General features: G+C 37.3%; 1 protein-coding gene across 2 annotated transcripts in view; it reads right to left on the bottom strand.

Annotated features, from left to right (window-relative positions):
* LOC121327866 (tripeptidyl-peptidase 2-like) overlaps positions 1-9,350 on the bottom strand; it is a 37,464-nt gene extending 28,114 nt beyond the window's left edge. The window contains exons 1-8 of one of the 2 annotated variants that reach the window (XM_041272151.1): positions 8,963-9,350; positions 7,512-7,640; positions 6,511-6,606; positions 3,307-3,411; positions 2,888-3,012; positions 1,726-1,889; positions 1,155-1,309; positions 200-276 (exon numbers count right to left, since the gene is read on the bottom strand). In XM_041272151.1, coding sequence (XP_041128085.1) covers positions 200-276; positions 1,155-1,309; positions 1,726-1,889; positions 2,888-3,012; positions 3,307-3,411; positions 6,511-6,606; positions 7,512-7,640; positions 8,963-9,127 — 1,016 coding nt within the window. In that variant the 5' untranslated portion in view covers positions 9,128-9,350. The remainder of the gene's footprint in view (positions 1-199; positions 277-1,154; positions 1,310-1,725; positions 1,890-2,887; positions 3,013-3,306; positions 3,412-6,510; positions 6,607-7,511; positions 7,641-8,962) is intronic. The other variant, XM_041272152.1, reaches the window with a different exon arrangement.
* Positions 9,351-12,155: the final 2,805 nt, after the last annotated feature.

Raw genomic sequence — 12,155 nt, 5'->3', positions numbered from 1 at the left:
GTTACAAAATGTTAACATCTGATAGATAAGCTTTGTTTTCATTTTTTTAATAACTGCAATTTTATAAGTGGGAGATGATATGGAAAACACATGAACTGCCATGGTGTAATATTCAATTTGCTCACTGACTCTACAAAAAAAATTCCTTTTGGAAGACACAAGCACCATGAAAAAAACATGAAAATAATTGTCCACCTACCCAGAGTTTGGCCAATGTGTTGCCTCTCCATAGCTATAGTTAACAAGATCACATTTATACTTTATAACTTCTATCATCTGCCAAGAAAAAACAAACACATATTACAATATTGCTCTGTTGGAACTTGTTCCTATCTCGATCACAGATTCCAGGACCTTATTTGAAAATGTACAGGGAGGGATAGACAACCTTGGCACTTCTAGCCCACTCTTTATTCCAGCTATGTGATTAGCCCTTTGCGGTCCTATGTCCGACATTACAATTTTCCTTTTCCGGTCCGATATCATCAAAAAAACGTCAAGCACAGATCTCTAGTTATTTTTTCTCCAGAAAAAGTCAACAAAACCTTTCAATGGTAGAGTGAGACCAATAGAAGCCAAGAGAAGCCAAATGAAAAAAAAGGAGCGGATCTGAGCAATACACAGAGGCCCTGCACCACAGACCTAACACGGACATAAAAAAACAAGAAAGCTGCTTCCAAATCCAGCGCTCAAAGAATATCATAGACATTTGCAGAGCTTTTTGAGATGTTATAGTAATAAAATAAAACTAAATAATGACTTGGATCACATTATTGAGGAGTTTGGTGATAAAACAAGTGTTTTATCACCACAGTGCACTACTCACTACTATGAAGAGGTATGTCATAAATAAATAGAGAACAATACAGTGAACAAGGGGTGGGACTTGGCTGGAGATGCAGTACTAAGTGTCCTGTTGATGTGCAGTGCCAATTTATTCTTATTCTAATTTATATCTAGTTAATTTTATTCACAGTATAACAGTGCGTGTGAAAATAAATTTACACAGGCAATGAATAAATGGACCACTGAGGGTTAAATAACATAACCTCCAGCCAAGTCTGTAAATACTAATCTGTGACTGTCTAGCACACAAAACACTAGATCCGATTTAAGGTGTCACCAAGCTGGGAATGAGGAAATGCAATACTTACAGCTCTGATCAGGCCTGTCCCAGTCTCCATGGTGCTTAGTCTTGTATCTCCTATCTTGATTGCAAGGATCTGAGCCCCAGGCGCAACCCCATTTCGTTCAGGCTCCTCTGGGAAGTAACCTGCGGCAATACTGGCTACGTGGGTTCCATGGGCGCCTTAATGGAAAGACAAAACACAGGCGATTTCACCGAAACAAACTGTATACCTGTGTTTGTTTTATCTTTCACAAACATAAAATCATACAAAAACAGGTCATTACAGAATGTTAAATGGGGACAGAGAGTCTTAAAAGAACATGCTGCTAATAGTTCTGGGTTTTCAGACAGTAATCATTTTCTGATTTTCAGTAGCTTGCACAGGCTAGATTTTTTGGGGGAAATGTCAACATGTTCCTGTGGATAGGATACTTCTAAAATTCACAAAATGATTGCAACTACCTGCTTCAAAATTTTATACATTCAAATTTGACTGATTATGTCAACTTGTCTGAAAGTTTGGTCATCTCTACTCTTTTACCCCATTTCAAAGTTCTTAAAATACCTTGTAAAAAAAACAATGTTAAGGGTCTCACCTCCGCTGGTCACGATGCAAAGAATGCTGCCTTCTTCGTAAATATTAACAGAGTAATTCAGCATTTCTGAATTACCCAGAGATGCATGCTCTTGGGCTTCCTTGTAATTTCGGAGCACCGTACAGCAGCTAAGGTCCCCGCATTCTGATGTATCTAAACAGGCTCTAAAAGAAATGAAAAGATTTCTGTGATGTCACCCTTTCATCTTTTAAGCGATTCATTCTATGAATGGCTGTGTGGCTTTGAAGAGAAGGGGAGTGTGGGGCAAATATATTGCTGATTAACAAACACACAGCTTAAGCTGAAAACCATTGATTATTCCAACAAAATCAGTCAGAACAAGTGAACAGAAAAGCAAATCACATTGTATTACACAACAATCATTTCCCAAAGATAACACTTAGAAAAGGGTTTGCGATTTCAGTTTAGCATTTCATATTGTTAAAGTTTTTCATAATTACAAATTCACTTCCACATAAACATCGCCCCTTCTAATTTGTATTTCACATTTCTTCTGGACAGGTTCAGAAACTGCAGCAATTTCACCACTACTTAGTAAATCTCCATCAATTACACAGATTTATTTTGTTTAGGTCTAACCGATCGCTGGCAGTGACATTCAGGTCTTCATCTGTTTTAGATTCAGAAAAACAATTAATAACTTCACATTCCTTTGTTTTTTTGTATTTAATTTTTTCTAATGCCACTTTCTGTTTCTATATCTGGACAATTTTGTCAGTGCAAGTGAGATTTCAAATTCAGAGGAACTCATAACAACATTGCCACAAAGAGAGACAAACATTTGAACTGCTTGAAGCATTGAAAAAATGAGCAAAAAATAAATCCAATTACCAAATTAACAAGCAATCAAACAAGTATCAAATGTTTCAGGTGGCATAAACTTTTTTTTTTTTTTTTTTTTACAGATTCAACACTTATCGTTGTTTATCCCTTACTGAAAACATACACACCACACACAGAGAGATTATCGATTTTCATAAGACCCATTCTATTGCTCAAATCCCGTTTATACAAGAAAAAGCACTCAAATCATACATCCACGTTATTTTCCGTAACTGTACAGCTGCTTGAGTTCAGATCCCACTCTCAGACTTTTGTTTGTACCATTTCATCACTATAAAAGTATTTTAGAAACATTTACCTCCAGGTCTCCCCGTCATGCCAGACCAGGCAGTCATAAACCGGCCCAGGGTCACTGTACTTCTTCTCTAGAGAGTTAAGCAGCTCTGTGTGACACTGCAGTTCTTCTTTTAGCAGCTTCTCTGCCTTCAAGTCAAAACAAAACAGTGAAGCCAACTTAAGATCATTCCCTGGTTACACAGACGTGCAATTGTTGTGGTTCTGTTATTACTGTACATTTATACAGAACCTACTCACAATTCTTATAAACAATCATTAAATATCTGAACAGCTGTCCTGGTCACATCCCATAGGATTACAATGCAGAGGGTGTATTGCATTCAATCAGTCATGTAAAATAACCACTCTCTCTCTGAAAATCAAGTATGTACACTATTTAATTATTACGAACAAGTAGCGTGCCAGTCAACTTGAGTTTACCTGAGAAAGATTAGTGTGGGTGCTGTCAAATTCCTCTTGTTTTCGGCAGGCTTCAGCCAGTGCAGCTCTATGGGTTGGGTCCCATAGCTTCTCTCGTCGCTCTTTCTGCAGAGTACAAAAACATTTGTAGGGAAGCAGAAGGACAAAGGTAAGGTTTCCTACATATGTAAAATATGCTTGTAGCAGAGTGTCCCGCCCCTTTATCTTTATTAAGTGTTTTATGTTGTCTGTAGTGTGTTAATGTTGATGTTTATGTATAAAATACAGGGGATATAAATATGGGTTACGAACACAAGTGTTTTAAATGTACATTTGTATTTAGGCACGAGGATTGCACAGCACGTCACATGCAGGTAAAATAATATGTGAGCAAAGGGAATTGCACTTTTATTAATTCAAGTGCAGTTGTACCGAGACTCCAATTGAATGACTGATTAGCAATCGAGTCTCGGTACAGCTGCATAAAAGCTGCATGTTTTCACGCACTCGGGGTTGCATGTTCATGAATGGAGAACGGGAGAGGAGAGAGTCTAGCAATTGCTATTTTGTGCTGGAAGCTCCAGCACAGTACTGTTTTCTGTCCGTCCACTTTGCTTGTTTGCTTGTCTGTGTATTTACTTTGGCCAGTGCTCCCTTTATTTTCAGTCGTGTGTTTTGTTTAAATCCTTTGTTTCTTTATTGTTTACAATAAAACTCTGGATGCCGTAGCGTCACAGATTCACCTACCATTCCTCATTGTTTGGAGTCTACATTTCTGGTCTGACGTCACCCCTGCAAAGCCATCCTGTTAACAATGCTTTATATTGTACATTGCACTTTTGAATAAAGCACTAAAAAAAGATGCTGAAATGATTACGTGAAACGCAGTTCTAGGATGTATGGATATAACAGCTGTGAAGCCCATCTAGAGTAGGGAATGGAAACGATTTTTCAATAGTACGATATATCGCAATTACAAATATTCCTGATAATTGTATCAGTAACATTTTTTAATTATTTGATAATCACAGAAAATGAGTGTCACATACTCAGTAAACGTGTCTGGAAGCAGATCAGATGCTTTTCTCTCCAAATATGGGTAAAATCATTGGTGTGTACTAGGGCTGCTATGATTAAATCAAAAACCTATTTTTCGATGGATTCCATTCCTCGTTATAAATATGGATATAAATACTGGATAATCGATTCAATAATTACATTTTTGTATCGTGCATAGTTAACAACATTATTTGAGTTTCAACGAAACTGCGCTGAACGCCCGGCCTTGCTATTTACAGTATTTCTGCCAAGGACAAGCAGTTGCCATTTTCTTCTTTTCCTGCTCGTGTTAACTACCGTCTGATTTACTGGTCCCAACCTAAAAGCGAATCACTTTTGAAAAATCTTTGAGTACGCCCCTCTGTGTAGTCACTGTACCAAAAAAAAAAAAAAAACGTGCAACCTTGTATCCAAAGCAGGACAACAGGCTTGTATTCGTGGCAAACAGCCTGTAAATAAATTGTGCACACTGGGGGAAAAAAAAAAAAAAACCTTACTGTATATAGTTTGCGCTGCTTTGTTATAATGTTATATAATGAATATTTAACAATATTCAATAATGTTAAAAATAAATAAATGATCAGTGATGTTAAACACAATTTGAGTAAGGATCAGCTAGCGGGTATGCAATTTGTGGTAAGAAAATCAATGTTTTTATTATTATTATTATTATTATTATTATTATTATTTCAGGTCGGAATTTCCACATTGCATTTCACAGATAGTGAAGGTTAGGTGGTACAGTATTAAAATGATGCAATGCATGATGCTGCAGCTGTGGCTGAATTAAAAAAAAACAAGTTTTTTGTAAACTCGGGTCTAGTTTATATAGCTTAATTCCAAAGTACTGTAATCTGTTTGGAATAAATATTTTAGTAACACTCCTGTAGTATGTTAAACTTGCTAGGCTTGTTGCGAATGCTGTGTTTTGTTTTGTTTTTTGGTTTTGTGTTTTTCTCTTGACGCTACGAAGGCGTAATTACCCCTTGCATTCAATTGTTGTGCACAAGCTTTTACTTAACTGCAATGATATTAAAATAATAACATCACAAGGAGAGGAATGCCCCTTTCCCCCCCCAGTGCAGCGCCCTCCCTATACTGTCCTCTGTTCCACCCTCAATTGTCAGTCTATAATTTCAACACGTCCATTAAAATGTACATATTATAGGCTATTATGCCACCAGAAAAACAGGCTACCTCGGGTAAAGTTGATAACGGTATTGAAATATGTTTTTCTTAAATTATAAATGAAATAACGACATAAAAGGAATAAAAAAAGGAATATGCATAAAGAACACCATGCCAATACTGCTCTATTCCATAATTGAGGTTGTATAGTACACTAATATATTTTGCAGAGTATCTGGAAAAAAAAAAAAATTAGAATAGTTATCAGTATGTGTGTAAAGAAATACAGATGCTTCATATTTTGTAATTATATACTGTTTCTAAGTACATTTAAATAAATAACATGTGTAAATAAAGCAGAAGGAGGAAAAACGCTTGCAGTCCCATTTTGCAACTACTAACGATGGTACTATAAGGACAATTTCATTAAGATTATTTTTCTTCCACCTGTGTGCTTGTAAGTTTTTTCATTTTTCCTAGAATCTTGCTCTTTTTTAATGTCTGTAGCTTTCTTGTGTTGCAGACCATATCCCGCAGAGCAAAAAAGACAACTTTTTTCTTTTTATTCACTTAAAAAACGTAATTGAAAAGCAACAGCTACTATCGTGGTAATCAGTGTATCGTAAAAGAGTGAACTTGCAACTACTCGTATCGTGGAAATTTACTATCGTTTCGTCCCTAATCCAGAGTTGATTAATGACCATTAGAACAACTCTGATTATGTTTAAAAAGAAATCTAACATAGTGGAGGCAGTAAATGTAAATAGAAGGAATTTTAATACTTCATGTGAAAATGTATTAAGAGCTTGACAAACATACACTATAAATAACTTGTAGTAAAGGCTGGCTTGACTACAATTAGACAAGACTCATTACAATTAAAGTGACTATCCAGGAAGTAAAACTCTAACATGTGATAATTGTACCTGCAGGGATATGCACAATATAATCAGGTACTGTAACCAATTCAGTTGTTTAACTTTATTACATATTGCTTTGACTCGGCCTCAATACACATACATAACACACAGACATTACCTGTAGTCTTTCTTTCAGAGCCTTTGGGAAAAATTCAAAGCCGTTCTTGACACCAATGTGATATTTTCCGGAAGGATTTTTCCAAGTCACAGGAATCTGCAAAGACATGAGTAACTGCTATTTAATTTACAGTGTACATGAATGAAACAAATGTACAATGCATTTAGCATCGAGGATCTAACCAAGGTTTTAAAGCATACATACTTGTATATTTACAAATATAACAACTGTACTCAAAAGGACCCTGGATTTTAATAGTATTTGCTTGCTATTATTTGATTTATTATTTCCCTGGGAAAAAGTAAACTGAATTTGCCCCAAAAATAGATTTAGGTAAAACACAATTTTGATAACAGTTGAGACGTTTTAAGCAATTTATGGTGGACTGCTGCATTTAACACCCCTGTGCTGCGCTTCCACTCAAATTAAAGTTAGAATTGGTGGGAGGAAGATAATTCAGGGGTTCACACATGGTGCTTTCAATCCATTACACACCAGGACCTTACTCAAAAAACATCTTTAACTGTTCAATTGAACATAGGCGTGAAGGACCTGGTTTAGAATGGATTGAAAGTGCTACAAGAGAGTGTCACTGTTCCGCAGCATCATTGCTCACAAGCCAGCTTTAATTATTCCTCTCTGTAGCACTTGTGAGTTTACCATTATTTTCAACAAATATTATGCATGTCTTTTTTTTTTAATAAAAGTAACATATCCTTCATGACAGGTTTAAGTTTGTTCAATAAAGATTAAAAACTACCATGTTCATTTTACATTCTCACCTTTTTATGTCCACATAATAAATGGAATTTTTTATTCTTGTTGTCTGCCAAAAACACAATAGACAGATCTGTGCCTTTACAGAAGAGACAGCACCATCTACTAATCAGCTACTTTGGATGAAGTTTCCTTTTTTATTGCTGGCACTATACAATTGTGCTTTAGCTGGTCTAAAGGGTGAGTTAGTGTCTGTAATAAGATTCAGAATTCTAGAATATGACCTTAAGTGTTCTCCCTGATAGTCCAGGAATAGTTCCATCTTTTGGCTCCACTACTGTAGATGTGTCCACATCGCCACTGCCTGTAGTGTCAATTATGTCTATTATTTTGGGTCTTCCATCACTTGTTATCTAGAAAAAAGAAATGCAATCTTCAGTATTTCTTTCAAACACATTTTCATGATTAATCTTGCTTTTCATGTTTATGAATAAACATTAATTGTGACATTAGATCAGCTAGTAACAGAGCAGCTAAAAACTATTTAAGCAAACTAATAAGCAAACTGACAAACTTGTACATAAGTAAATGTGTAATAATGAGAAAATTAAAACCACATTCCTATTAAGGAAACTGTAGTAATGTGAATGTGTATATATATAATGCAGTTCAAGTTACGCCACTAGAGGTCAGTAGCGCCCTACATACTTACCCTCTACCTAGGATACCGTGGGGTCGAAGAAGTTCTTAGAAAACACTAATGTGTAGGTTTCAACAGAGATTGTTCTAATAAAGACACTGTGATTAAAGTTATACTCTTGCATCTTGGATCTCGGGTTATTACAGAAACACAAAAACAAAAATACACAAACGGCCATAAAGATTCTAGTTCAAAACATTCGAATATTAATACATAATACTATGACATTATATTGTTCAGGTGAATGACATTTTGTTCCTATAAAATCGACAGATTCACTTATTTGGCAACTAGATGGCAGATTATGCGGTTCTTCAGTCTGGCTTACTGTACATGGCATGAAATTAAACAACATGTTTATTTTGACTTGGTTAAAAATCTCTTTCTTGAAATAATAAAATTATTCTATAAAAAGCTATAAAAAAAAACTAGGATATTAGATCCAATGTTCTATAAATGTTTTTGTTTCCATCAGTCTTAAGTTTGCAACAACAAAGGCTGTTTATGTAACAAAGGAGAATAAAGGGGATTAAACATTAAATGATTTATGTACCTGTTTTTTGTATGTATTATATTGCAATCGTTTTTATCTAAATCCAGAATAAACCCAACAAATAATAAATGCAACAAACACAGTGTCTGACACATTGTCGTCCGGTGCGAATAAATTAATTAAAGAAAGGGGAGGAAAAAAAAAAATAGTATTCAGTTTACATAAGTGCTTTTACCAACCACTAGCAGTAAGCGATACTGTAACAGACAAAATCCTTCCTGGCTAAATGTTACTTATCTTCGTGTTGCAAAAACACGATATCGAAGGAAAGCAGTATCTTTCACAAAAAAACAAAAACAAAAAAAAAAACATCCAGTGTTTTTAGTTGGTGACTAAATTAATTAAGGCCTCATTAGATTCGCTCCTGTCTCAAATCTGTCATACCCTCCCCCATGGCCATGTACCGCCGGGTTAAGACCGTACGTTACCCTAGGCTGTCTGAATGAGGCCTATGCTCTCCGTAATACCCCTGTTGGAGTTACCTGCATGCCCGGGGCTCCTGGGTCTACGCCGGTATCGAGGATAGCGATGAGGACTCCTCTGCCATCATACTCCGGGTAACGGATGAGGAAAGAAGCGGCCCCGGTCTCTTTTTTTGGAAGCAGCCCATGGAAAGGGAAGGATTCGTCGGCTGGATGAGCGGCCATGACCTGACAAAATGACGAGGAGAAACAATAAAAAGCGAAGCAGCAGAAATGATGAGAGGCTGCGGAAAAGCACACACTGAACAAATCACTGACTCACACATTTAAAGAGACAGTGCACAGTTTGGAGTGCAATGCCCAGTAAAGTATCTACCCACAACTGTGGGTTTGGTCTCACCTCGACTCGGTTTAGGGTTGCCAGCCACCCCTGAGTACAAAAAAACCCCCATGATATCCAAACAATTTTATTTAAATTATGAAACAACGAAAATCATATACTATGATGTAACCAATGCCAAACCGCCTGCATTTTAGAAATATTAAGCATGCATTAACGCAGTATCAGTTCATCTTACCTATAGTCGATATACCGGTGACGCTTATGGACGGCCCTTGTCCCTAATGTACAATTATGTGAATTACTGAATGTATGGGGATATAACGAGATACTTAGCTATAATAATTAAACTACTACACAACAAACCCCCATTTGTCTTTAGTTTCAATTGTACAGTATTGTATTTATATAAGCCTACTAAATAGTGTGTATTTTAGTTACGAACATAATTAGCTGCAATGTATATTTAGGAATGTGTGCGTGAGTTAGGAAAAGGGTATAGCTGCAGAGCGGAGCTTCTAGCACTGCCTCCGATCTGTCCTGGGTCGCTGCTTCCAAATATGTCATCGTTATGGTCGTTACACACACTCTGAAGACAATTGCATTTGAAAAATACCCAATTTGAATTAGCGTTGTGTTGATAGAATAACGTCCATGGGCAAATGATCTGTAAATTACTTACACTTTTGTTGAAAAATAAATAATAATCACTGACTGTTTAGCTGTTGCCATTATCATGATTAAACATTGTACATGTGATTACAAATAAGTGATTTATGACATTTTTGGAGAACATTTTTTATTTCCATTACATGAGAGTAGATGTTGAACTTCATGCTGATTTGAACTCGGCTGTCGCCAAGATAAGCAGCAACTAAGACGTTGCTTTGCAGTAAACTAATGTGATCCATCTGCATCTCCATCCATTTGAGTTGTTTTCCATCTGATGATGTAGATATCCTTCTGTCTGGTGTTGACTGCTGAAGTGTAATGCTGGCTCCAGGGATCAGCTCATTTCGCCCCCCCCCAGCGCATCAACACACACAACGGCTGCGATGCTGGCTCCGGGGATCAACTCAGTACGGTCTCCCCAGTGCATCAGCATGACAACTGTTTGGATAGGGCACCTTCCATCCTCGGTGTTTCACTGACTAGCCCATGACACCTCAAGAGGGCTCAACAGTGATTCTGGCATCCCAGAATCACCCCCCTTCACCCCCCACTCAGCTCAGCCCAGCTTACTTACCTGTACATCAGCGTTGCTTTCTTTTTCTATTTTGCTTGAGATCCCCATCCAGAATCTTTCCGTCTCAACCACAGCCAGTTGCTGCTCCTTTCTGCTGCTTCAGATAAGTTCTTCATTGTGCGACGCAACTCTTGGTCACTGAACCCGACGTCTCTGAGAAATTGAGTTGTAGAGTGTGCCACAAATCCTCGACAACCCACCTCCACTGGATAAACTCAGACTCTCCATCCTCGCTGTTCCGCTTCAGCAGCTAGTTGAGCATATAGAAGTTTCTTCCTCTCATACGCCTCATCCACAGTATCTTCCCATGGCACTGTTAACTCTACCAGATGAACAAGGCGTGCTGATCCAGACCGCAAGACAAAGTCCGGTCAAAGGTTAGTGGTCGCAATCTCAGGTGGAAAAATAAGCCATTGACCAACATCTGCCAGCATCTTCCAGTCTCTAGCAGCTTCCAGTAGTCCTGAGCAAGGCTTGATTTTAACACCTTTTTTTTGGTGGTTGCTCTCCAGGATGGAGGAATATTGTCTTTTGTGTGTAATGCTTTGATGGAACTGGTGGTAACTTATTGGTCAGGTTACGCTTGTTTTTCAATGCTAAGGCCAAACATTGCAGCACCTGGTCATGGCGCCAAATAAACTGTCCTTGGCTAAGACTCACTTTACATCCTGTCAAAATGTGCCTTAATGTTGCAGGTAATGAACACAAAGGACATGAGGGATCCTCACCCACCCAGAGGTTTAGGTTCTGTGGTGATGGGAGAACATCATATGCTGATCGGATGAGGAAACTGATCCTGCTCTGTTCCATTATCCATAGGTCTTGCCAGCCAATCTTGTGTTGTTCCACACTCTTTCCACTCACTTTCTATAAAATACATTTAAACCTACTGATCGTAATATCTAATTACATTGTAACCAGAGAAATGTTTAAAAACAGGTGGATGTAAGGTTAATCCTCAATTGCATGACTTTTTGTTTCTAGGAAAAAAAAGAGTTCCATTTTTTTTCTTGTTATTAATATAAGTGGTTGATTTGTAGTCTGTCCCCCTTCCCAAATGAGCAAGTCTCCCTGTATCAGTAAATAACTACAGTGCATTGAGTTTTCTATCGCCTGTGGTCAGTCCTGCCCTCCTGAAGAGTTCAGTCATGTACAATGTAGAGTGCGTGTGTGTGTGTGTGCATGCGTGCGTGTGCGTGTGCATGTGCGTGTGCATGTGCGTGTGTGTGTGTGTGTGTGTTGTAAAGCTGTGGCTATCTATGTATATTGTAACTGTTTTGTAATACAATATGATTTTTGACTTTATTTTTTAACTTGTGAACCACACTTTGAAACATTTCCTAGATAAATACTTAAAAACATGTATCTCATGGAATTGCTGCATATTGACCTTATTTTAGAATTTTCTAAAATGTTTTTAAATTGTTGAACATAAAACAGGAGAGCATATAGATTGTTCCATCTTGCATTCGTTTCACGTGAATACAGTGCAGCCAGCCAAGTACCATGCTCTTGTAGTTCTGTGAGCAAACCTGACTCAGTTGTAACTACCATTCAAGCAGAGACTGGCAGTTGTGCCAAATCAATCACATGTTATGAATGGTTAATTAGTCTGTTGCACCATCTTGCTCCTAGTTATATTTTATATCAAATAGAAAATATTTGCA

The sequence above is a fragment of the Polyodon spathula genome, chromosome 15 (genome assembly GCF_017654505.1).
Source record: "Polyodon spathula isolate WHYD16114869_AA chromosome 15, ASM1765450v1, whole genome shotgun sequence".
NCBI classification, from domain to species: Eukaryota; Metazoa; Chordata; class Actinopteri; order Acipenseriformes; family Polyodontidae; genus Polyodon; species Polyodon spathula.
Note: the sequence above shows the minus strand (reverse complement) of the source record. Positions and strands in the feature narration are given on the sequence as shown.